General features: G+C 38.6%; 1 protein-coding gene across 1 annotated transcript in view; it reads right to left on the bottom strand.

Annotated features, from left to right (window-relative positions):
• GABRR3 (gamma-aminobutyric acid type A receptor subunit rho3) overlaps positions 1 to 25,996 on the bottom strand; it is a 47,082-nt gene extending 21,086 nt beyond the window's left edge. Inside the window, exons 1-6 of the mRNA XM_027586613.1 lie at positions 25,872 to 25,996; positions 16,569 to 16,681; positions 9,649 to 9,716; positions 5,753 to 5,976; positions 2,558 to 2,640; positions 1,159 to 1,299 (exon numbers count right to left, since the gene is read on the bottom strand). Coding sequence (XP_027442414.1) covers positions 1,159 to 1,299; positions 2,558 to 2,640; positions 5,753 to 5,976; positions 9,649 to 9,716; positions 16,569 to 16,681; positions 25,872 to 25,996 — 754 coding nt within the window. The remainder of the gene's footprint in view (positions 1 to 1,158; positions 1,300 to 2,557; positions 2,641 to 5,752; positions 5,977 to 9,648; positions 9,717 to 16,568; positions 16,682 to 25,871) is intronic.
• Positions 25,997 to 26,622: the final 626 nt, after the last annotated feature.

Below are 26,622 nucleotides of genomic sequence, written 5' to 3'. Positions count from 1 at the left end.
GATCTAAATGGCTAAATAGCTGTTGGTTCTAGAAAGTCCAGGCAGGGCGGCCCTGAAAGTCAGGGGCCAGCATACATTTTCCAGCCTAGGTATGGCTTCAAAAATCTAACATGGCATTTTATACGGATTCTTCCTGAAATGACCCAAAATGCTAATAACCAGGGAAGAGAAAGCTACTTCTAACTTTAATCAACTGGGATCAAGCATAATTTAAAAAGCGCCGTGTATACATGTTGCCAAATGAAAAATATATCTGTCATAGTAAAGAGCATACAATATAGGCCTGATATTGAATGGACTTTGTTTTACTGCCTGATTCACCCAGCCATACTTATTGAGTATATGTGCTACTGAAGCAAGCACAGCAATATTTATTGAGTATCTATCATGTGCCATGCCCACTCCAGGTGCTGGGGAAGAAATGGTGAACAAGGCAGACAGATTTCTTGCACTCTTTCTGGTCAGGCCCTCACACAAGAAAGCAGTCAACTAGAGATGTATTTCAGGGAGCGTTAAGTGCTGTGAAGACAAATACAGACAGGGAATGGTGAGGAAGGAGGCCTAGTTTAGACATGATGGTTAAGAAAGCACTCTTTGAGATGGTATTTGAACAACACCCTGAATGGAAAGAGGGAGCCGGTCATGAGAAAACTGGGGGAACATCACTCCAGGCAGAGGGAAGACAAGGCCACAGCAGCTGTGTAGGTAGAATGAGACAGGTGTGTTTGAGGACAGGCAAGGCCAGTGTGGAGAGAGTGGAGGGGGAGGGTGTAGTGGGTGAGGTCAGAGGTAGATCATGTGGGCCTTGTAGGCCACTGGAGAAAGTTGAGTTTTGTTTTAAGTGTGGTGGAAACACACTGGAGGGTTTTTAGCAGGAAAGGATTGTGGTCTTTATGTTTTCAAAGATCACTCTGTAGGCTGTATGAACAGTAGACTGCAGAGGCCAGGAATGGAAGCAAGGTGTTTATTTAGAGGTGACAGCATGAGGAGGAGAAGTCACGTACTAGAAAGGTGGAGGAGGCTGCCTGTAAAGAAGGAATGAGGGTACTGGCTAAATGGGACACTTGTTTGGATTCAGGTCTCTTCACATGTTGTGGTGCTTTGCAAACAGTAGGTGCTCAGTAAGTGCTAATAAACTGTCCACATAAAATAATGCACCTGTGCTGCTGTAGAAAGCGAATCCACTGGATGCACTGAACTCCTCAATGAAGAACTGAGAAAGGGAAATATGCTCATCAGTATTTAGGGACTTGTTTCCCCGTTTCCAGTACAACATTAGATCCTCTTCATTGTAGGCATCTAAAACAAGAAAATAATATTCTTGTTACTAGAATCAGTTCTTGTGTGCTCCATGAAGTCTATAGCCATGTTTTACACAGTTCTGTATCCCCAGTGCCTGGTCCAGTGACATGTAGATATCAGATCCTGAAAAACATTTGCCAATAGACTAATAATACCCATACCTACCAAAAGAAAGAATAATCTCCAAAACTTCGACCCTAATCACCGGCATAGTGTGGAGGTCTTTCTTGTGCCCACACGTTGAGTTAAAACTCTCTGAATAGCTGCTCCCCTCCCTGTGTGCAGAGTCCTGTCAAAACACCATCTGCTCTGAGTCAGAGGCCTGACCCTAGGTCGGCAGGCCCCTTCAGTTTTGGTAGCTCTCTCGGATGAAATTCCAAAATCAGCTGAGCTCATAAAGAATTTTCTTCTGAAATCAAATAGCGTTATAGAAAGCTTCTAATGGATTTGGGGAGGAGCATCCACTGAGATTCCCAGCGTTTTGGCCAATTATGAAAACTTGCAGTCAGCTTTTAAGATATTGTATCAAAAACAACTGATGGGGGAGTGCCTGGATGGCTCAGTCGGTTAAGCGTCTGCCTTCAGCTCAGGTCATGATCCCAGGGTCCTGGGATGGAGCCCCACTTCGGGCTCCCTGCTTAGCGGGGAGCCTGCTTCTCCCTCTCCCTCTGCCTGCCACTCCTCCTGCTTGTGCTCTCTCTCTCTCTCTCTTTCTCTCCATCAAATAAATAAAAACTTTAAAAAAAACAAAAACAAAACAAAACAAAAAACCAACTGATGGGTCAGCAACAGTGATTGACAAGGAGCCGGCTCAGAGCCCTCTGACAGGGCTTTGATTAGAGGGTCTATGTCTAGAGCTGCCTTTTTCTGGGGAACCCAAGTACATTTAATGGAAGTTTGTGACTTATATGGGAACATGAATTCCAGAGCTTTCCAAATTTGGGAGGTGTGTCAGTCTATGCTAATAACATCAGCAAGAATATACCCTTTTAGGGAAATTGTTCCTTTATAACCAGGTGGAAACTACAGAATATGTACTATGAAAACATCCTTTCCCTGCATGTTCTCTTTTGAGAGACAATCTGCCATCATCTTTGGTTTAAAAAAAAAAGTAATTATTTTGAACCAACATATTTAACTTATATCAAGATTTTTAAATGCTTGTTAAGAACATGCTTATATGTGTACAGGTATGTGATGGTATGTTCAGATCATTCTGAACTCTGTACTCATTCCATCAGGAAGTAAGACTTACAGCTTTCCAGTTCAAGGGAACAGTTTTGAGTGTCAAGAGGAAACCTGCTGAAATCCATAAAGCACATGGCTGAAACAGTTATCCTATAAAAGGAGAGAGAAAACAGAAACTGCAGATCATTTCACCATATGGCCAAATAAACCTGTAATACTGAAACTCCCTTACTGTGGCGCTTGCTTTGTGTGCCTTTAAAGAATAGTGCAAAACAGGCATTACCATCCTCTATCCAAATAATGTCTAAGGACGCAAACCCAGGAAGGTGTGTAGTTTGCTGAAAACACAGGATTAACACAGGAATTCCTGCCCTAAAGATTGTTCCTGATCTCACTGTTCCCTAGTCTGCGTCCTCTGTATTTTTTGGCTCCAATGTCTTCAGAAAAACATACTTCAAAGGGAGATGACTTTTAAATAGATTTAAATATTTTCTGCTTTTTTAAAGATCCAAACTCGGTTTCTAGTCATAAAGGGCTGGGATGGTGGTAATAAAAACCTATGGGTAAAGGTTTCTCTCACAAAGGAAGTTGACCTGAGAAAAGTCTCTTTCCAGGACTGAGGAGAAAGCCTGGAGCATTTTCAGTTACAGATTTATGTGATCAATGCATAATTCAGGTGCCATGAAGTCTTGCATACTGATGAGGATTGTTTTTTCAAATTTTATATCCTCCTAGATTTTTCTGGCTTTAGGCAGAGGCTGCTATACTATGATCCTGCCTCAAAGTACAAACTCTGGTATCCACAACAGCAGATCAGAGGTTTATAAAAGGCCCCTAAGCAAGTCTGCACAAAACAAAGGCAACAGCTGCTCCTACCCATGGTGCCCCCAAGTTAATCAGAGAAGTAGAACCATTTTATCTTCCATGGGCTTAAATTCTACTGTCAATAATCATGCAGCAAAATGCCAACCCAGGGAAGTATCTGGATGACTTTGTGCCACAAAACACTCATTTTGGTATATTACTGCTACAGTTGACCTTTGAACAATTCAGGGGTTAGGGGCGCCAACCCCTGTGCAGTTGAAAATCATATATAACTTTTTGACTCCCCCAGAATTTAACTACTAAAAGCCTACTGTTGATCAGAAGCCTTACTGACAACATAAACAGTCAATTAACACATATTTTTATATGTATTTTATACTGTGTTCCTATAGTAAAACTGGAAAGAAGAGATGTTATTAAGAAAATCATAGGAGAAAATACATTCACAGTACTGTACTGTATTTATAAAAAAAAAATCCACATATAAGTAGATGTGTGCAGAAGGGACCTCTGAAGTCTTTGAGTCTACTCCTTCATAGTAGACATGAATAAATTAACAACCAAAGTGGTCAAGTAAGTGGTGGTAATGAGAAAACTATCCATGACACTTGTTCAAGAACGGTAAGGAAGAATTTATTTAGGAGAACTACTATAATTTGGTTTATTAACAAGGGTGAGAGGAGTGGGCTCAACTCCAAATACAACAAGGAAAAGTAGGAATTTATAGCCAAGGAGCAGGGTTGGGGGCAGTGGATGCAAACATTACTCAGAGGAAACATCACTCATAAGAGGTGGGTGGGAGGGTGGTTCTGGCTAAAATGACCTAACAGGATCCTTGCTGAAGGCAGGCCAGGGTGATCAGACATCACCTGGGGGTGGTAGAAGGTGAGGAATCTGATCAGATTTGGAGGGTGATCAGATATTGCAGATGGAAGATTCTGGCTGACTGCACTTAGCAGAGACAAACACGGAATCTCAAAAGTCAGGGACTAGGTGAGAAGAAAGTTCAGAGGAGCCTAGCAGAGTCTGGCCAAAGAGAGAAATTCTTTCACCAAAATAATTAATTTTAAGAAGTTGAAAGTTTTAAACAGTTGATTCCTTGGCCAGACGCTGCCATTCTGCTTCTGATTCCCAGTGAGGCCTGACTCGGGTATGTGTCCGAGGCCCATGTTCCTCCTGACTTAAAAGTTCTACCGAAAGTATTACTTCCCTTTCATTGCCTTTTTAAAAACATTGAGAGCAATATGGCAACAGCACCATTGTCCTAAAGTGAGCATGGTGTTTTTAGTGAACAAAAAGAACCTGTATTAATTTTCTATTGCCACTGTAACAAATTACCACAAACTTGGTGGCTTAAAACAACAGAAATTTATTCTCTCACAGTTCTGGAGGACAGAAGTCTGAAATTAGTATTACTACACCAAAATTAAGGCGTCAGAAAGACCCTGTTCCCTCCAGAGGCTCTAGGGGGCAATTCGTTCCTTACCTCTTACAGCTTCTGGCAGCAGCTGACACCCCCGCACTAGTGGCTGTGTCACTCCATCTCCATCTTAATGGTCACATTGCCTTTCTCTAACAAAGATACTTACGACTGATTGCGTTTGGGTCCCAACCAACTGAAACGGGATAATTTTCCTACCTCAAGATCCTTAAGTTAATTACATCTGCTAAGATCCCCCCCTCCTTTTTTTTTGGCCAAATAAAGTAACTTTCACAGGTTCCAAGGACTAGGGCATGTATATCCTTTGGGGAGCCTTTTTTTTTTTTTTTTTTTCGGAGTCTTACGACAGAGTCTTTCTGGGATTTCTAAGACATGAAAAACATTGAATTACTTGGATTTACTAAGCATTTTTAGAATTACCAATGATAAGCCATTCAGTAAGTACAGGATTCATTAGGCTAAAAGAACATATTGTGAATTAAAGATGGAGGGCTATTATAGCATATTGTCAGAAAAAATGTTTTGAATTAAAAAAATGAAAAGGGAGTAAAACAAATTAGTGGTAATTTGAACAATGACTATACCTTCTTGTAAAAAATGAAGGAGATAATTAAGAAAACTATTTAGTTAATCCAAGATTCCAAGACTGCTTGGTAATATATAGTTGGTAAAGAAGAAAAGCAATTTTGTGCACCTATAAAATTGTGGGCCAGACTTTTGGGGATTTCCATACTTTGGCCCACTCTGTCCAACCTTATTTTCTATCATTCTCCAATGATATGCTGATATCCAACAATATGTAGATAGAGTAGAAAACTAGTCTTTAAAATCTGGAAGTTAGAACAAGGAAAAATCACATTTTCTGCCTGTGTCCCAACCTTCAGCATGACTAAACAGACAGTAATACTGTGAGTTTAGTCAGAAGTGAGATCCACTAGCTTTCGTGTAGACAACCCTGGTATAGGGAAGCCAAAGAAGGTACACAGCCCTCCTTACCTGAGACTGAAGAGGACGTTTCCATCAGGGTATACGCGCAGCATCATGTTCTCCACAGTTGTATCATGAATGAAGGATCTTTTAGAATGGACAAAAAAGATGTCAGGCACCCAAATCTTTTTGATCAATCTATGATCAAAGGTCATGCTTTTGTTTGTTGTGCTAGGAAAGGAGAGCCTCTCATCTTTCCAGTAATGTCTGAGATAAAAAGTCATTGTAAAGTCCTAGGCAGAGAGAAAAAGAGACAAGTCAAAGCCAGAGGAACATGGTTCAGGATGACCAATTAATACCATTAGTCCTAGACTGATTGGCATGGGCGTTAATGACCTATAAAGTGAATGGCTTATATTGTATTTTCAGGCAGATTTAGGATGAAACCAGTGAGCTTGAGTTGCAGAGCCTCTCCTTCACTTGAAGTCTGGTGAGTGTTGAGTTTCTAGGAACCAGAGAGAATTCAAGTTGGGTAAGGGAAGCCAGGTTATAACTGGAAAACATTTCTACATAAGCGCTGGTATAAATCACCTGAAGAGATCTCAGAAGAAAAGAATTTGGAACTACATGGCCCAGTATTTTATTTTGACTTATTTTTTTCATTGTAAATATATATTCACTTTTATAATGGATTTTGTATCCATACATTTGTATTATTTTTGTTAAAGAAGCCCCCACCCCAAGTTGAATAAACTATAGTCCCACAAAAATGGATACAGCATTTATTAGAGCTGTTAATAGAAAGCATGCTGTCAGAGATCCTGACATGGAGATAACGATTTTCCTCAGCTTGAGAGAGAGAAAGAATACCAAGAAATTGTGGTTCTCAAATTCTAGTGTCCAAAAGACTTACCTGTGAATTTGTCAAAATAGCATATTCCCCAGAAGCTAGTACCCTGAGATTCTGGCCCAGTATGGCTGAGGGAACTGAATTATTAGTGTGTAACCCAATTGTAAAGAGAGAAAGATGGGGGGCAGACAGAGCTATATTAACATTATTTTAGCAGGGAAAAAAAATGGTTAGTCAATACTTTGAGCTTTGTTTGGCTCTCAGATGCTACATTTAACATCTTGTTTGTGTGAACAAAAACTCCCCTAGCTACATCCAAGTCATTGGGTGTGGACGATGATGATGTGTTTCATCTTTCACAATTGTTTACTTCTTACTATCATTTATTTCCCAACAATACTCAAATTATTCTTGAACTAGCACATGTGACAGAACTTTGACATTTATGGTTAAGCAAAAGACAAATCTCAGTAAACTACAGATAAGTCACCAATTAATGATGAGCTAGTTTTTTTTTTTTTTTTTATGGTTCAGAATAGAGGTGCATTGTATTATTGCTCTAGGTTAATCCAGGAGCATCAGACGTGTAATTTTGAATTAGGGTGAGGGCAAATAAATAGAATGATTCATTCATTCCCATAACACTACTCTACAGGGTGTTGTGTGAGTTACTGCATGGATTGCTTTAGTAAGCATATATTTAGAATTAGGTGCGCAATATGATCTGAGCTTATGAAATCAAATAGCAGACACTGGTACATTTCAGTGATACATCAACATCGCCACTAGTGGGCACCATCATGAGAAAGCAGGCTGAACACCATGTTGAGAAGAGAGTGCGGTAAAACTTCAAGGAATTGAAAGTGAATTCAGGGTGGGAAGATGATAAAGGAGAAGCAAAAGAAGCCAACACTGGGGGTTACTGATAATTAGAAAGCATTTTCACCTTGGGCATGGAGAACCCAGTGCAGTTTTAGCTGATACTGAGTCCCGTAGTTCACCTTATTCAAGAGAGAAGGATAAGGTCTGGTTTTAGGGGCACCTGGGTGGAGACAATGAGAATTTTAGATGCAGACTGGGTCATTCAGTGATAATTTAGAGATTATGCCAGGGAAGAGGTAAAGAGTACTTGTTCCTGGAGTACAATAGATTCAAGAAAATGTCAGTAGAAGCTGGTTTTTGTCAGAGAAGAGACAAAACTTTTGAAAAAAGGCATTTTTAAGTAGTGAGTACCCTTGATGCTATTCCCTTTGGGAGTAGGGTGGTTAAAATGAAGGAAGTTTCATAGTGAAACTTGAAATAATACCAAATTCAATAATAATAAGGATTACAAGAACATTAACTGAAGATTGAAACAAATATAACAAGTCATAGAAAATTTTGTTTAGCATTCACTGGAATTTTTATATGTCCTATAATTTTTCATTCAGTTAGCATTTGGATGGCAATGACTAGTTGGAGGAATCACTATAAATAAAATATTAAGTATATATACAAAAAGATTATTTGATCTACCAATTTAATTGATTTATATTTTCTAGGTCGTTTTCCTTAAGAGATTCCCTACTTTTTTCTCTTTCTTTTTATTTTTTTCCTTTTTTTAAAATTTTTTATTGTTATGTTAATCACCATACACTACATCATTAGTTTTTGATGTAGTGTTCCATGATTCATTGTTTGTGCATAACACCCAGTGCTCCATGCAGAATGTGCCCTCCTTAATACCCATCACCAGTCCAACCCATCCCCCCACCCCCCTCCCCTCTAGAACCCTCAGCTTGTTTTTCAGAGTCCATCGTCTCTCATGGTTTGTCTCCCCCTCCGATTTACTCCCCTTCATTCTTCCCCTCCTGCTATCTTCTTCTTCTTTTTTTTTTTCTTAACATATATTGCATTATTTGTTTCAGAGGTACAGATCTGTGATTCAACAGTCTTGCACAATTCACAGCACTCACCCTAGCACATACCCTCCCCAGTGTCTATCACCCAGCCACCCCATCCCTCCCACACCCCCACCACTCCAGCAACCCTCAGTTTGTTTCCTAAGATTAAGAATTCCTCATATCAGTGAGGTCATATGATACATGTCTTTCTCTGATTGACTTATTTCACTCAGCATAACACTCTCCAGTTCCATCCACGTCATTGCAAATGGCAAGATCTCATTCCTTTTGGTGGCTGCACAATATTCCATTGTGTATAAATACCACATCTTCTTTATCCATTCATCTGTCGATGGACATCTTGGCTCTTTCCACAGTTTGGCTATTGTGGACATTGCTGCTATAAACATTGGGGTGCACGTACCCCTTCGGATCCCTACATTTGTATCTTTGTGGTAAATACCCAGTAGTACAACTGCTGGATCGTATGGTAGCTCTATTTTCAACTGTTTGAGGAACCTCCATACTGTTTTCCAGAGTGGTTGCACCAGCTTGCATTCCCACCAACAGTGTAGGAGGGTTCCCCTTTCTCCGCATCCCCGCCAACATCTGTCGTTTCCTGACTTGTTAATGTTAGCCATTCTGACTGGTGTGAGGTGGTATCTCATTGAGGTTTTGATTTGGATTTCCCTGATGCCGAGCAATGTTGAGCACTTTTTCATGGGTCTGTTGGCCATTTGGATGTCTTCTTTGGAAAAATGTCTGTTCATGTCGTCTGCCGATTTCTCATCTTTATCTTTTTTTTTTAAAGATTTATTTATTTATTTGACAGAGAAAGACACAGCAAGAGAGGGAACACAAGCAGGGGGAGTGGGAGAGGGACAAGCAGGCTTCCCACTGAGCAGGGAGCCCGATGAGGGGTTCAATCCCAGGACCCTGGGATCATGACCTGAGCCTAAGGCAGATGCTTAATGACTGAGCCACCCAGGTGCCCCTTTATCTTCTTTTTTTACATTTTATCTTTAATTGTGGTATTTGCATATGATAAAAGTAACATATAAAATCTAAATTTCAAGCAGAAAGAAGTTAATCGATAGCAAAGTAACTTCAGCTCTACAAAAAAATGCATAATAGTAACATACATAATTAAATTGGTTTTTTTAAAACACCAGCGATTTTGACACTATTCTCTATCTTTTCAGGAAAAGACCAATATCTCATAAGAAACTTACCATGTTAACCTCTGAAATGCTGTCAATGCTTTCAACCCGGACATCTATACCTACTGGCACTGGAGACCCTTCAGAAAGAAGAATGAATGATATACTTAGAAATCATTAAAATTATTTTGGTAATATTCAAAGCAGAGAGAGATCAATTTTGCAAGTGAATTACTTTAAAAATTTTTTTAACAACAAATTTCTCCATTATCTATTCATATATTATTATATAGTCAATTACAATAAAAAGGCACATGTGTAAATGTTATTTCAATAATTATTACACATTAGACATTATTATATATACATAATTATATACACATTACACATTATTACACTTAGAAACAACTCAACATTTTCCTTCTTATAGTATACTTATGGTATAGAAGTAGTGTGTTCAATTTTTTTTGTTTTTTGTTTTTTGTTTTAGCTAGTAGTGATTTAAAAGGGAACAATGTTTCAAAAACATAGGTCTAAGTATGTAGAATTATGTATTCTCTATGGTAAAGATTATATTTTATAGTCAGGGAGTGGAGTAGTCGTGGAGTTCATGACTCTGAAAAATGTGGGAGCCTTTTCTCTCTTTCCAAAAAATCAGCTTCTTCTACTTGGGCAGTGCGTGGCAGGCTGGAAGAACACAGACCAGAGTAGTCTACACAGGGCTGCCACACACTCACAACGGTCTCTTTGCGGGACATCGGTAACCACAACCTGCAGTTGGGATGAAGCAAACATCCTTAGAAATGTGTTTGATGAGAATGTATTGAAAGTCAGAATTGGAGAAAATTCAGACAAGCGCTAAGATTTGTTTGCAGTTGGGTCTCAATGAATCTGGTTCATGGGTCCGGAGAACATGGATGACAACACCATAAGAGAACCTAGACCAGACCAAGACCAAGACATTTCCTTGTTACAGCTTACAAAGGGTTTCACCAGTTCCTGTGTGAGGGTAAACTGATGTTAACAACTTCCTTACTTAGTACCATGCATGGAATTTGATGTATATATATGTTAAAATAATTTTTATGTTTATACATGTAGTCTTCATATGCTTTCTTTTCGTAGTGACCAATTCTCAATTAAATTTTTTGTCTCTGTAGAATTCTGAGTTTAAAAAAATGCTTTCAACGATTTTTGCAGAAACAGAAATCTTGCCTAGGTGGATCCCAGGTTGTTTTAGTCAAGATTCTGCATTGAGAAGGTTTGGGCTGGAAAACTTCCTCCTTGAGGCTAATTAATGTCTGGATTTGTGACATGTGACATACATGTGCATATCATTCAACAAAGTGCCTAATTACTGTGTTTTAAATGCATAACACATGGGACGCCTGGGTGGCTCAATCCTTTAAACAACTGCCTTTGGCTCAGGTCGTGATCCCAGGCTCCTTGCTCAGCGGGGAGTCTGCTTCTCCCTCTGCCTGTCGCTCCCCCTGCTTGTGAGCCCTCACTCTATCTCTCTCTCTGTGCCAAATAAATAAATAAAATCTTTTTCTAAAAAATAAATAAATAAATGCACAACACATTATAAAACAAGATATGCCTCGCCAGTCCCTGTCCACCAACTAGGACTCCCCTCATTAATTGGCTGAAGTTACCTTCACTTTACCAAGACAGATTTCCCTTTATATTCCATAACATACCCTCATATCATTCCTTACTTACAGGAGTTCCAGCTGGATAGGCCCTGGGCTTGTCACCCAAATACATTTCCCACTCTGGGTTTCAGGAACACTTTGCTTGCATCGTAAACACCAACAACTTCCTGCAGTATTGGATCAGTTACTTTCTATACATTAATGATGACAATTCTATTTAAAAATTGTTTAACGATAATTATGGTTATGCCTTAACTTGGGAACTCTTCAGGATTACTCTATTATATACCGGGTTCAGCTCTGATGCTTTTGTTTTGTTTACTTTTTTTCTTTAGTTAGTAGAGATATCACAATAAAAATTCATGGCCTTTCAGGATCGCTTCAGGATGAGTAAATATTCCCATTAATTCCAATAGTCTAAGGGATTGAAAAGCCTGGCGCGGTCTTGGAGAGGTAGCAGAAATGTCCTAGTTAAACTTCTGCTGTTAGAGTTACAGACGGGAGTTTGAATCCTGCTCTACCACTCATCTGTGATCCATTGTAAGTAACATTTCTAAGCTTAGTTTCCTCACCTATAAAATCCTAGTAGCAGTACTCACCTTGGAGACTTATTTGAGGACTAGCAATAATACACAGTTAGTAAACTTAATTGGTGTTCAATAAATGGCACTAAATAAATGTTATTGCTATTGCAATTCAGCAAAAATGCAAACTTGCTCCTAGCAATGCAAGTTACTATTCCCAGTCTTGCACTCAAACATTTAATCAACCCACTCCTGATGAGAAAATGATACAGTGCTTCTCACAGAGCACCTATTTTATGACAAAACCTGAGAACAATTTGCATGTAGAATTTTGTGACTTGTAAGCAGATCCCAGTTGTGAATGACTATTTCTGCAAGCTGGGGCAGTCATATAAAGCCACCACACAAGGAGATATTCATGCCACCACTGGAAAGAACTAGATCCTCAGGGTGGTTAGAAGACTGGTTTGGGGTAAAGAGTGGGGTAAAAACATGACTTGTCCATTAGGAATGGACTCCTGGAAACATTCTCAATTTCTTTTTTCTTCCTTTCATTTCTATTCTTGGGGGAATGAGCTCTTCCATTTTGAAGAAAAATGTTTGCCCTCAGATGCCATCTGACCTCATTTTTGGCTCCTTTGAACTCCATGCCCAAGTGTACCTTACTCTGGGGTCTAGGAATCTATACATTCTCGAGGACAGTGTGGAGGGGGAGGGCCATGTAAAGGCAAGGTGCAAAATTACATAATTTTGGAGCTGGATATAGTTCCAAAAATCATTCTTTTTATAGACAAGGAGCTGAGTCTCAGAAGAGAGAAGGTAGTCATAAAGCAGATGGATTAAAAATCACGGAATTTCTAGCTACTAACCCTGAATTAAAGCCAAAACTTCCATAAATCCCTTAATTCCTCTAAGTCTCAGTTTGCTTATTTGTAAAATAGGGGAAATAAATCTGTGGTACTTACCTAATAGCCTTGCCGTGAGACTAAATGAAAGAATGCGTGTCAAGTCCTTAACCTAACCCCATTCAAATGTCTTACCGACCAACCTGTCCAGCATCTATTGGATCAGTAACATATATAACAACATGAATAATAACAATTTCACAAATACTTGCATTAATTCCATATACAAAGCGTTTGGAATATAGTAAAAATAAATAAACATTAACCGTTATCATTATGTGTTGATTTCCCAGGATCAATACCTAGGTAGTGGCACACACATCTGTTGTCGTTTTTATATACGTAAGGATAGACCATCAGTCTATTTTTATGTGTGCTGGGATAAGTATTGTTAAATAACAGTCATATATCTTATGTGTATAGTACACTTAAAATACATCATACAATATATTATCTCCTATTATCGTTACAGCTGTTTGTTAGGTAGGTGTTACCTCCATTTGACATATGACATAACTCACTCGGAGATGTTAGCCAGCTTGCCTGAAACCCAAGGCTAGTTAATGCAGGAATACAGCCAGTTCTCTCCAGCTCCCAGGCTAGTCCTCTTGCTTGACAAACATAGATTATAAAGGCGGCTTTCACAACCTTAGTTTTTGTCTTGACTCAGTAGCCAGTATCTAGATGCTAAATTGATTTCACTTTAAAGAAACAAATCATCACCTCTAAGACTGAAACAAAAAAGCCCTCAGTGATGAGAGATGTAAAGGGTAGGAAAAACATAAAGAAAATGAGCTGCAATTTATAACCCAAGTTAAACAAAAAGCTCCCCTAAATTTATATCCTCCTGTTTCCACATAATGAGTCAATTAATCTTCTAATGCTTTATAAAAGTAAAAAACACTGCAGTAGCAGCTGGTTTTAATGTTAAAGCTAATTAGGAAAACACATTAAGGCAGGAGAAGTGCTGAAGTTACATTTAGCACAAGAGGAAAGAAGTATGTGCGTGTGTTTATGTTATGAACAAGTATAAAGAAGGAGATGATAAATTAAAGCCTGTCTTGTCTATCCTGCAGCCTGATTCCCCCAGGAACGCAGCCTTGAGAGAACAGAGAAATGGGTCACTGGTAGAAGAAGCTGTTCTGACCAAGACAAGAGAAGGTTAAGGACTGTTTTTCATGGAGCTACCAGGCTGACACTTCTGCCTGAATTTATGGACTCTTCTGCCTGAGCTGACTGAACACATAAGACATTTGGACACCATTTAGCCCCAGTCCATGACTGTCAGAAAAATTTCTTCATCGTGGGATGATTTGCCACCTGCCACTAAGTAACACATTTCAATTGCATTTTTAATAACCCCACAATATAGCCTCAGGAAAAATAATTGCTTTTTAAAAAACCATTCCCACTCAAAATAAAATCTTAACATGTATCTCCAACAGATCAAAGGAAGTGGAAATTTAAGGTCAATTTTATGTTTTTCTGGGGGACCAGGATGATATAGGGGAGGGAGAATGAAGATTTAAGTGTTTTAAGGTAAGAGCAGAAGGTCCTCCCTCAGTCATCTGCAGCAGTGTTTCTCAAATTGTAAAGTGAATTCAAATCACCTGGGGATCTTATTAAAATGCAGATTTTGATTCAGAAAGCCTGAGCGTGGGGCCTGAGCTTCTGCATTTTTAACTAACTCCCAGGTGATTCTGCTGCCGGTCCTTGAATCACTTTGAGTGATAAAGCCTTTCTAGAGAGAGTGCTTGTGTCCAAATTCAAGGACAGCCATTTTTCTCTCAATCTTTCCGGCTTTCAGTGGTCTAAAATAGACCCATAGAAACCCTTTCCTCTAAGATAGGAATTCATTTAATTGAGGAACCTAAACTGACAGGAATTAGGGCAGCTTTTTGTATTGGTGTTGAAGTGCATACATCGTTTTGAGCTTCTGATTGCTGCTCAGGAAAGGCCAGGTCCAAGCCATTCCTGTGCGACTGGCTCCCTCTAGTGCCTAAAAAGGCCCATGGCAGGGCAAGTCTATCTTCGTAACATTTTCTCCAACTAAACGTTGGTAGGGGAGACTTTAGAAACTTTTTATAGAACCCTAGAGACCAACGTACAGAATAATTGCATGATAGCTGTAGAGTATATTATCCAAACTGTGGGAAAACTTTGGTTGGGGAGGAAAGAAACGGTCTGTTGGGAATTGTAGTTTAGGGCTCAGGCATCTTTGGGAGAATGCCAGTAAGGAAGACACATCTGAGGAGCAGTGATGTGAAGAAAAGACAAAGAAGTAGTCCCGGAAGTAAAACACGAACACATCTTTAAACCTGATTAATTTAGAGGCTGCTAAAGTCTTAAATTAACTTCAGTAAGTGTGAGAAATGCTCTGGAAAAAACAAAAAATGAAATGCCCGAGAGTTAATCTGATGCTGATAATCTAATTCAGCAATTATCAAATGTGATTTTCAGACTAGCTGTATCAGCATCACCCAGGAGTTGATTAGAAATGCAAATTGTTTCCCTGAAACAATAATACATTATATGTTAATTAAAAAATTTAAAAAAAAAAGAAAGAAACGCAAATTGTTGGTCCCACCCAGATCTAGGGAATTGAAACCTGGGTGTGGGGTGGGGCTCAGCAATCTGCTGTTAAGAATCCCCCAGGTGACTTTGATGCTTGTTAATGTTTTAGTCACGAATCTAATAAAACCAAAGCCAGACCCTTAGAATTGCAACCCAATGGATTCCACGAAGTTAAAAAACAATAAACACCCCTCAACATCACAACTACCTGACCTACTGTTTTATTTTACCTACTAACAAATGAGTCCTCTGAGGTACCTACATGCCCGTTGTGCTTCCCTTGGTCATAACCACAATAGAGCCAGTGTCAAGTTTCCCCCACCCCACTCCGAAAACTTAAAGTATGAGTTGTTTATGAAAAAGCTGCCCCTGTTCTACAGCTGAGGGCTCCTGCCTTCTCAGCTTCACATTTGCTTCTGCTATAGCCAAACCTCTAGTAGTCTGAAAAGTTGTTAGCTCAGGAATGGTGGGAGTGGAGACTTAGGTCAATGACAGAAGCCTCAGGATGGATTTAGCAGCAAGGCCAAGAGTTCAGATTGACTGCTTGATTCCACCACATCCTGTGCATCTCTGGAAAACTTGGTTCCCTCAGGGATGCAACTAGACTCACGTTAAACAATCTGAGGGCAGGAAAGACTTTGGTCCAAGTATGTCCTTACATGGCCTCCTGCGGTCCTGCTTACCTGCCCTTGCATCTCGGTTCCACTGCCTATTGCTTTTTTCCTGGCTTTGAGCAAATCGCCTAACCTCTCTACACCCCAGTTTCCACACTGGAATATTAGGGATCATAATAGCGCCTACTTATAAGGCACTGGGAAGGTGGAATAAGCTAGTGTATTAACAGGCTCAGCCCAGTGCCCGGCACTCCCACCTTCTGGAAGGTGCCTGAAGTAATAAAATGAAAAACCTGAACAGAGATGTTTCATAGGGAGAGCCGTAGCATTTGGTGTGTTAGTCCTTTCACCAAAGCCAGGCACTCCAGCTTACAAACTTATTCAATAAGATTTTATGAATATCATCACAGAATCCAACTTACAGGTTTTAGTTGAAAGAATAAGTAGTTGCTGTATAGGCATGATACACCCATTCACTATTTATTGAGCACACACTCTTTGTAATTAGTAAATAGTGTGGATCTTTACTAAAGATATTTATCTTTTGATCAATTTAAAATTTATCAATTGTTCTCATTCAAGAGAATATCATTGTAAAAGTTTTTTTTTTTTAATTGATGTTCTTCACTTGTGTTTTGGTCTTAATTGCTTCAGATTTTCGACTTCATGTTGACAGTGCAAGAGATGGTGGCCTAAGAGTTTTGTAAAGATAGTACTCACCTCCAAATCCAGGTCTCATTGCAAAGTCATGGTCCTCTATTTGGAGAAGTTGATTGTATTGCCCGAGCCATGCTTTGGTACTGTCATCTTCCCTCATTCTGGCTTCTTGTTTGCTATCCCTCCAAAGGGGAGAAAAATACTTTTGAGATATGCATGCTTTTGGGTATTTTGATTTAGGTTAGCCTTCTGTGTTCAACTTGGTATCCTTTGAAATATATACATAAAACTCATTTTCTCAGTTTATACTACACATAGCTAAAGATCTGCCAACATTTACTCTTTATTATATAAGTGTGGGCAGGTAAGGTAACCCAAAATTTGGAGCAACTTGGACGATAAACCAAAACCGGATGTGATACTCTGGCAGGCGATGTTTCTCAGAATATGGTTTTTAGACCAGGAAGACCTTGTCACTACCACCTTAGATCCACGCACCCCACCCCCAGATCACCTAAACCAGAACCTGAGGAAACTGGGCCTAGGAATCTGCATTAAACATGTTACTTAAGTGATTCTTGGCATCACCCAAGGAAAACTACTTCTGCACTAAGACAGTAAAACAAAAACAAAAACAAAATGCAAAATGGTAAACTGATGAAAATAGTGTTTTACAAAGACAAAATGAGCAGAAATTACGGGTGCAAGTTGAGATTAGAGCAGAATGTCTGTAGTAAGTTCTAGAACCTGAAGGATGGCAATGGGAATGCAGAGGAATCCAAAGGGAAAATGGATGGATTCAACAATTGATTGGAATTGATGTCCAGTCCAATTTTGAAGTACGTGAAATCAATTTTCATCTACAGTTCTCAGGGTAAAGGCAAAGTGGAGAGTGGCCTCTCAGGTGTTCCCGGAGTCTGATCTGGGAGTTACCCTGTAACTCCCTGGATCTGTGAACTCGAGAAAGTTGCTGGATTTCCTTGACTCATTTTTTTGTCCTGTGATACGTACTTCACAGTGGTTTGCTAAGAGTGGAGGCAGGATGTCTGTGGAAGCACAGCTCCTCTGGAAGGGGAGCTATCTGCTTGTCCCGGGTGCTAGCGACTTTGCTCAGCTCCTTCCAGAGAAAGATGCCTGCCATCCTCACTGTCAACAGCAACAACTGCAACAACAACAGGACAGACACTGAGGGGTCTACTATGTGAATTCTAGTTACTCTGAATTCCTGATATGCTTTTGCATTAATAAATGTCTTCTCTAGAAAAGTAGGGTGAACTTCAGCATAAGACTTGTGGATGCAATTTCTTAGCTCAATAAAGTGATTTGATGATGAGAATTTCACATCCTGAAGCAGTTGGATGAAGAAATATGTCCAGGCTTATGGGCATCTATCACCATCCAGAATGGTTTTTCAATAGGGAAGTTTCTGGTCAAGATCCTCAGAGATCTATTTTTGCCATTGAGAAAAATGGGGAAGTTAGAAGACGAAATCTGTCTTGGGTAGAAGACAATGAGTTTGATTCTAAACATGTGAAGTCATATGTTCTACAAATAATTGAATACATAGAACTATTTCTTCCAAGGATCTCAAATTAATTAGAACATTTCTTTTAAGGAGCTAGAGTGAACTATTTATTAAAAAAGTAGTAACAGCTAATATGTTTATTAAATGCCTACTATGTTCAAGGCCTCATGCCAGGATGTTTGGTAAATATTAAATATTATCTTCTTTGACATGCATCTGAATCACCTGGTTTGCTGGGACCCATGCCCAGAGTTTGCATTTATAACAATTTCTTAGGAGAACCACTAGTCTGGAAAATAGTAGACATTTAATAAAAGCTAGCTAATTGTTGAAAAATCAAATGTAACTGGGTAAAAACTCATGAAAATTTGTGAACTTCTTTGGTAATATAATACAACTAAATGGCCATCACTCATGTGTCCTTTCAGAAGCATACATTTTCAGAAGCATCGTGAGATTGGAAAGGATAAATCTTAAGGATCCCAAGAACACTGAACACAGAACCTGTTAAGGAGTGCACTCTTGGCAGTACTGAAAGTACACACACCTGTTCTTACCTCAAGGGCTTTTCTCATGCACAGTGAGATGTCCCATACTTATTTATTTTTGACTTTATTTATACCATATCTATTTTGCACAAAGGATTATGTGGCTTATATACCCTCTAAAAGAATTTTGAAAATCTATGTACTCACCCGTTTAAATAGATGTCTATAATTTTCTCATTATAAAATTTAAAATTACTTAAATATTGTTAATTTAAAAGAAAACTCATATTCCTCCTCTTAATGTAGTCAATGAATCTAAATGCTTACATTATGCATTTTAAAATACATGAAATAGGGGCACCTGGGTGGCTTGTCGATTAAGCATCTGCCTTTGGCTCGGGTGGTGATCCTAGCCCACACTGGGCTCCCTGCTCATTAGGGACTATACTTCTCCCTCTCTCTCTGCCCCCCCCATGCTCACTCTCTCTCTCAAATAAATAAAATCTTTAAAAAAATACATGAAACAAATTCCCCTTTAAAAATAAGAAATTTTTATCATTCCTTGTTTTATTTGAACTTGTATTTCCATTTTATCCAATGGAAATACATTTATTTATTTATCCAATAAATCTATCCAATTTTATCACCTCATCATATTTCTTTGCAAGAATATATGTACACACTTTGAAATGAACTGTTTTAGCATCTATGACTATTACAAATGGAGCAAAACGTAACTCATATAAACGTTGATACTTATTAAAATTATGAATAAAATTTATTGGAAAGGTATTTTTTGATGAAATGATTGTACAATTTCCCCAATTACATCATGTATATAGATGTCATTCCTTGCTAGAATGAAACCAGATCTAGCAGAAATTCTATTCCTATTCTTTACTTTTATAAATGAAAATATTTAAAATCTTTTACTCATTACATGAAAATTGAAGAAATTTTGTTTCAGCATTGTTTTAGCAATGTAACTTAATTATTTAAATTCTTTCTTACTTTCCAAAATTCACATTGTGATCTATCATCAGTAATTATTTCTAGTGATGTGTAACCTGACAAATTAATTAGGTTCTTCCTTTGATCTTATTGAAAACAAAGAAAATAAATCACCTAGTTTGGAAGATGATGTGTTACTTACACTAGAGTCATCCACTACCTCAACAACAATATTTATAATGATCTCTTTGTACCTAGGAGGATTTTATACACCAGGGTAATGCATAAAGTAATATTCAGGAAGAGGGAGAGGTATGCCTTTATTTTGCCAAATGAGACAGAACCATCATGAAGGAGACTGCAGACAAGTTTTTGGGTAGATTAATTCTAAGAAAGAGGTCAGAGGAAGTCAAAGATCCAGAAATTGATTGTTTTAAAACTATCCATGCCCACATGTCCTTCTGATAGCTTGCACGTACCCTTAGAAGTATAGGTGCCCTAGCTTGAAGACCCTGGCTTATAAAATAAAGATATATATATATATAAAGTGAAGACCAAAATAGAACAAAGGCAAGAAAGGCAACTATGCTTAATAAAGGGATTGATATATGATGGAGCATCAGGTTTAGTTCAGAGCTTTCTGGTCTAATTCAATATATATATCATTTTAAACGACTTTGTGTCTTCTGCCCTCTTTCCCTCTTCTAGAAAAAGTAACTTCATTTTTAGTAGCTACTGAAAGAAAGCTTTTGGATAACTTCTGTCTGAGGAGAGGATCTTCTAAAAGACTGAGTCCTGATGGCATAGAGCAAAGAAATCTCAGTTCATGGAAGAGTCTTAATGAGCACTCTCAATCTTTGTTTTTGCCCACAAAGCATAACAAACACTGTTTGAGAAATAGTAAGTGTAAGTCTTGGTAATAGTTACGACTTTTGCTTTGGGTTAGAATCTTCTCTTTCCTGGATGAAACAAAGGAAACCTATTTCCATGCTCCCCCTCTTTTTGGTATCAGAAACTCTACTATAATTTTGTGACTAAGAAAGTGGGGAAGAAAAGACTGGATTTTGAGTGGTTTCAGGGAGATTAAGGGACTCTTTGAGGAGGACATATTAGGCAAAGAATTAAAAAGTACTAGAACCAGATGAGGAAAAGTAAATACATCTAAGTCATTCTGATGCTTGGGGTTAAATTAATGGAATGACAGAAACTCATTTGAGTCACTAACACTCAGCAGGTTACTTCACAAAACTGCTTTCCCAAGGGTCTATATATTTGATTAGTTTACTAGGATGAAACTAGTTGAAAACAAGTAGGCTGACATGAATAGACTATTTAGCCAAGGAAAAATATAATTAACAAGCATATTTTTAAAAAATGTTCAATCTAGGGGCATCTGGGTGACTCATTCAGTTTAGTATCCGACTTTTGATTTCAGCTCAGGTCATGACCTCAGAGTCCTGTGTCAGGCTCTGGTCTCACGCGGTAGTCTGCTTGGATTCTCTCTCTCCCTCTCTTCGTGCCCCTCCCCCTGTGCGTGCGAGCGCACCCACTCTCTCTCTATTAAATAAATAAAACTTTAAAAAATAAAAATAAAAAACATTTAATCTAGAGAGTTAGCAGTGAGATACTCATTAAGACCAATACCATCTTATACATATTAGGTGAGCCCCGAACACAAAATCTCAGCAGCCAACCATGTTAAAAAGGTATGACAAAATGGGAACATTTATACTTTGTAGGTGACAGCACAAATATTGGCAAAACCCTTTTAGAATCAATTTCAAGAGCTATGAAGATAATTCATATGCTTTAACTCATAATTCATTTCCAGTAATATAATTTTTATTGGTACAGGGAAAATTACATGCATAAAAGTATTTACTGCTGTGATTCACAACAGTGCAAATTTGAAAATAAATGTTCAATAATAATTGGTCCTTTAATTCAAAGTAATAATATGGAGTGATTAAAATTACCAACCATGATAATACCTGTGAAACAATGTAGAAAATGATTAAGTTAAGAAAATACAAAATAGTTTCTATACTATAATTTTAAACATGAAAAATCATGGAACTATATGAGTAAGGATTAGAACTTGGAAAAGGGAGAGCATAGTTGAGATTCTTTGTATTGTTTCCATGTAAAATTCCATTATTGAATTTGTATAATAAATGCTTTATAAATTATCTAGAACAAGTTGGACTTGCCATCTTGGATCTTTTCCAAGGAAGGCTCCAGGCATGTCTCTCCACCTTATCATTCCATTCTCCTCGTCATTCTTTTTTTTTTTTAAGATTTTATTTATTTATTTGACAGAGAGACAGATAGCGGAAGAGGGAACACAAGCAGGGGGAGTGGGAGAGGGAGAAGCAGGCTTCCCACCGAGCAGGGAGCCCGATGCGGGGCCCGATCCCGGGACCCCGGGACCATGACCTGAGCTGAAGGCAGATGCTTAACGACTGAGCCACCCAGGCGCCCCTCTCCTTGTCATTCTAGAAGCATGTCCTGCTGCTTAACATGGACTTTTTTTCTCACTGGAGCTCTGTTATGAACCAGTATACACAGAAGCCCAGTAGTCTCAAATAATGTGTAGGCAACATTTAAAAAACTTTGTATAGGTTTATTATTTTCCTTTAGAAAAATACTAAATGAAGCAAAAATGGGTTACAAAGATGCAAATCTAAGAATGCAATAAAGTAGGAAAATTAGGTGATGTGATTTTTGATCACTAAGACAACCTCCATACTTCTGGATCCAATGTTTATATCTAGGTCCCTGATGCTTTTGCTCTTTCTTAGGGAGGACGTGGTGCATTCTATAAAGCAACTCTGGGGCTTTGACTGAACTGCTCCTGAACTCCCCAGTTCTGGGAAGACATACCTGACTTTAGTCAACAGCCCATCTCTTATAAAGAAAAAAAACCCATAAAGATGAACATTTCTTGGAAGAGCCACCCAGAAGGAAGGCCCCACTTGAGACATGACAGTTCCTATGTCTTACTTGGGTCTCTATCTAATCATGAGCTCAGTGATGAGGCCTCAGTTTCCTCACCTGGGAAATAAGAAAATTGGACTAGATTAGGAGCTGGTCTGCAGGTATTTTTTTTTGCATAGCCCATATGTTATATTAAATTGGAGAATTTCACATGAAAATCTTACTTTCCTGCGTCTTCTACAAAAATCAAAGAATCTAGCAACACTGGGCTCAAGTTTTCTTACAACAAGAAAAGGCTGGACCCGACCAGCTACAGCCTCCAGAGGAGCACCCTGTCTGTAATTGGCACAACCTCTGCCACTACCTTCTGTCTTGCTTGCAGGAGCACTTGGACTTGCCATCCCTAGGACCCTCCTGGCTTTTACGTTAGGTTCATGGATGTGCTGGTAAATGTTTAGCAAGTTGTTCTCCAGGAAAACAAAACAAAACAAAAAAACACAGCCCTATTTGTAGTGTTTGCTGATTTCCACGATGTAAATACTCCCACGTGGCTGATTGCAAGGTACTGACGTGACAGAGATGTGCACATCCGTAGTGTAGTGCTGTAAAATATAATGTAACATAACATAATTTAACATGATTTAATGTAATAGATGGGATTTCTACCTTACAGATAGGATAGATGTAAACAGCCTGAAGAATGAGATAATAGTAAAATATAGTAAAGGAATAAGGGAGTGGTGAGTTTTAAGTATGTATTACCTTTTTAAGAAATAATTTAATTGTATGTTTATAAATTATATGTATAATTTAATTTTTAATGATGTTTATTTTCAACAGCTAGCAAATAGATTTCCTGAAGGTGTAACACTTGGCTCTTGCAAGCCAATTTAGGCAGACTCCATATTCTACTCACTATTCTTGAGGCCAGAGACAGTGAATTGTTCCTCTAGCATTCTTAATCCCTGACCCTGGCACTTGGCATATAAAGGGCACTCAATACAACTGTTGGAAGAATGAATAAATATTCAGTGAGTCTACATGCCTAATCTTCTTTGCATCACCAGGGAGCCAAACCTCTTCCCTAGGCAAAACAGGGACATTTTTCACCTGCCAAAATTTACTTTATTTGCCAATTCCCCTTCTCCTGCTGTTTTGCTTTTACGAAACAAAGGGTATCTTTAGATAAACGATTTTAACAATATTTGGATAAAAAGGGGAATTTTTTTTTAATTTTTTTTTATCCATGTGACAGAGAGAAAGAGAGATAGAGAGAGAGGAAATATGAGCAGGGGAGAGAGGCAGAGGGAGAGGGAGAAGCAAACTCCTCGCTGAGCCAGGAGCCTGATATGGGGCTCGATTCCAGGACCCTGAGATCATGCCCTGAACTGAAGGCAGATGCTTAACCATCTGAGCCACCCAGGAGCCCCTAAAAAGAGGAATCTTGGGATAAAGAGTAAGATTGTATTCTGAAAGAAAATAATTAATAACAAAGCATTTAAGGGACTGATTGTATGAAAACCGGCTCAAAATAATGCACATGAACGCCAGGTTATGTAAATCCATCCACTTCACAATTTTTAAAGAAAGATCATGCCTTTCTTCCATGTTCATTCTATTAGTTCTCTTGCGTTATAGAAGAATGGATTATTAATTAACTAATTCATTACTTATTTAGTTACTGATAATCAGATTGGGTGTGGGGCAAAGAATCTCACAGTATTTATTCACATACTGAGTTCTGAAGAATCCTGGGCTCCTTACTCTAGAAACTACCCTAATATAGTAATTTCTGTGTTTTTGTCAAAAATGCCTTCAAATCTGCATGAGAGACTGGTACGTGACAGCTCAGAAATTGGCTGGCTGGATTATTTGGTTCACCCAGGGAAAATGACTAGCTTTCATTCTAAGTGGTACTTTTGAATCAGGGTTGATGGTTTACTCAGTCCCTAGTGCCCTAGAGGATTTTTCTTTGAAGAACAAAAGACACAAGTAGAAATTTCAATGACTCACATAGTAGCTTATTGTTGAAAGGGGTACCTCACTTAGGATATGGAGAAGGGAAAACAGACATGCTTGGCCCCATGTAGCAGACACCCTGAGGTTCCTTCTTCGTTTAAATAGGGTCTAACAACAAGACCTCCAACATAAGAAAAAAAATTTGAGAACAAATTTGTTTTCAAAAAAATTTGAAAACAAAGAACTGATGTTTTCCTCTTGCCCCTTAAATAACACCTAAAAAACACACATAGTAGATTTTTCTGCAGCAACTCTGCCACTGGTAGTGGGCCAGTGTGATGGGTTAGCTCCTATGACAATCTCCCTTTTCCTCAGTCTGATGGTGTAACCTCATGTTTCCCAAATACTGCTTGCATAACTGCCTTGAAGAAGACTCAGAAAGTGGCTAAACTGGACAAAACTTCATATTATCTCAGATCTGGATGTGGGAACAGAAGCATGGAAAAAGAGTATAGGAGGTGGCCCTTGATTTTTAAGAGCAGAGCAGAAATTAGGAGTCTAATAAATTTTTCCTCCTGCCGCCCCCCCCACACACACCTCTTTTGTTTCTGGTCATTAAACCTGAGGCTTCACAAGGATTTATTAAAATTTTATGTTCATTTTCCTGATCTTATTGGGAGTGCCTCATAAATATTCAAGATGTGAGGGCCATCTGGCTGAAACATCTGTCACCTCTTTGATTGCCAATGTTGTCTGGGTGACATAACTCACCTTCATTCCTCGATTTCCCCTCCTGGGTAGTTTTGAAAATCTTGTGTTTGGTGAAAATGAGAGACTTTCCCCAAGACAAGAGGTCACTTGCATGGTAGGGTGACTAACCATTCCTGTTTGCCTGAAACACTTAGTGCTAAAACCCATGCAGTCCCAGGTGAAGCAGGATGAACACTCTACTAAACTTGCATGCCTTCGCTAGCACGTGCGCACATGCTTTCAATTATTCATGATAAGATAATAACAATGATGTATTGACATTCAGGGTAATATTTCAAAGGTATGGAAACTCACCTTGAAAGGCCACAAATGGCTTTAATGCTTTTCATTACTATATTATCGGTATATGGAACAATCTACTCTCGAAATCCTTGACATTAGAAGTTGTTGCTTAGACCAATTTCTACTCAAAAAAATTTGGGGAAACTTTCAACATGTATCATTATCAGTAATAAAGGCATTATTCATTGAAGAAATACATTCCCCGAAAGAAGGTCCCTACCCAAGCCCTTGTTTTCTCCAAAAATAAGCATAATTGCCAGAGAGAGACCCAAGATTCTGCTCTTCCTGATGCTACCCAGAGGTGATTTATTTTGATGGGTGAATGCTCTCTCTAGAGACAGTCACCCACAAATATGTGGTACCATTAGAGATTTGTTTCTCGGTTTCCCCTAGGTCTGTGGCAGCTGGTGAGGGAGGACAATGACAGCAGATACTATACTATGACTACCTTACCGGGTTCTTTTCATTGAAGAGGAGCGCCGCTGGTGGGACTTCTTAATTTCAGAAGCAGCAGAAGCATCTGGGGTCAGTGCGATCCAGATGCAGGTGAAGAAGACCAACAGGGAAGCCAGGATCATCTCTTCCAAAAGAATGCAGAAGGATGCAACCAGGACTGTGATCAGTAGTGCTTCTTCATCTTCATGCATCTCTTTAAAAGTAAATAGAGTGCCAAGTAAAGGAAAAGGAAATAGAATGCCAAGTAAAGGTATCAAGGAAAAGGGAAAGGCATTGCCTTCAATGCGGTGTCTTTTGTTTTAGTAGATTAAATAAATTCACATCACTTACAGGCAAACATCTGTCTGACTCATCAGCCGTTTAGGGAAAACAAAGCAGATTTTTTCATTTTCAGTTTCCATCCTTTAGTTCCTCTTTCCAGGGAAGGTTCGTAGTGGGATGCTTGATCCCCTACTCAATAAACTCTCAGCTGCAGTCCTCGGCAGACAAAGAAGAGAGGTTAGGCATTAAATCCCCTTAATCCAATACATATCATTTGAATATATTTAATGATCCAGCAAAATAATATGCTTAAAAAGAACAAAGATGATTAATTTAATTTTAATTATACATTTGAAGACCTTTTCTTTTTCTCTTGGCTCCTTTTTAACCAGAAATTAATCTTTTTCTCCCTAAATGCATACAGATTGCCATAGTGCATACAAAAAAATAAATTATTATTTTTGTTGGGCAAATAATCATATTTTAA

The sequence above is a fragment of the Zalophus californianus genome, chromosome 1, assembly GCF_009762305.2.
Source record: "Zalophus californianus isolate mZalCal1 chromosome 1, mZalCal1.pri.v2, whole genome shotgun sequence".
Lineage (NCBI taxonomy): Eukaryota > Metazoa > Chordata > Mammalia > Carnivora > Otariidae > Zalophus > Zalophus californianus.
The sequence above is the reverse complement of the archived record's forward strand: the minus strand, read 5'-3'. Positions and strand labels throughout refer to the sequence as shown.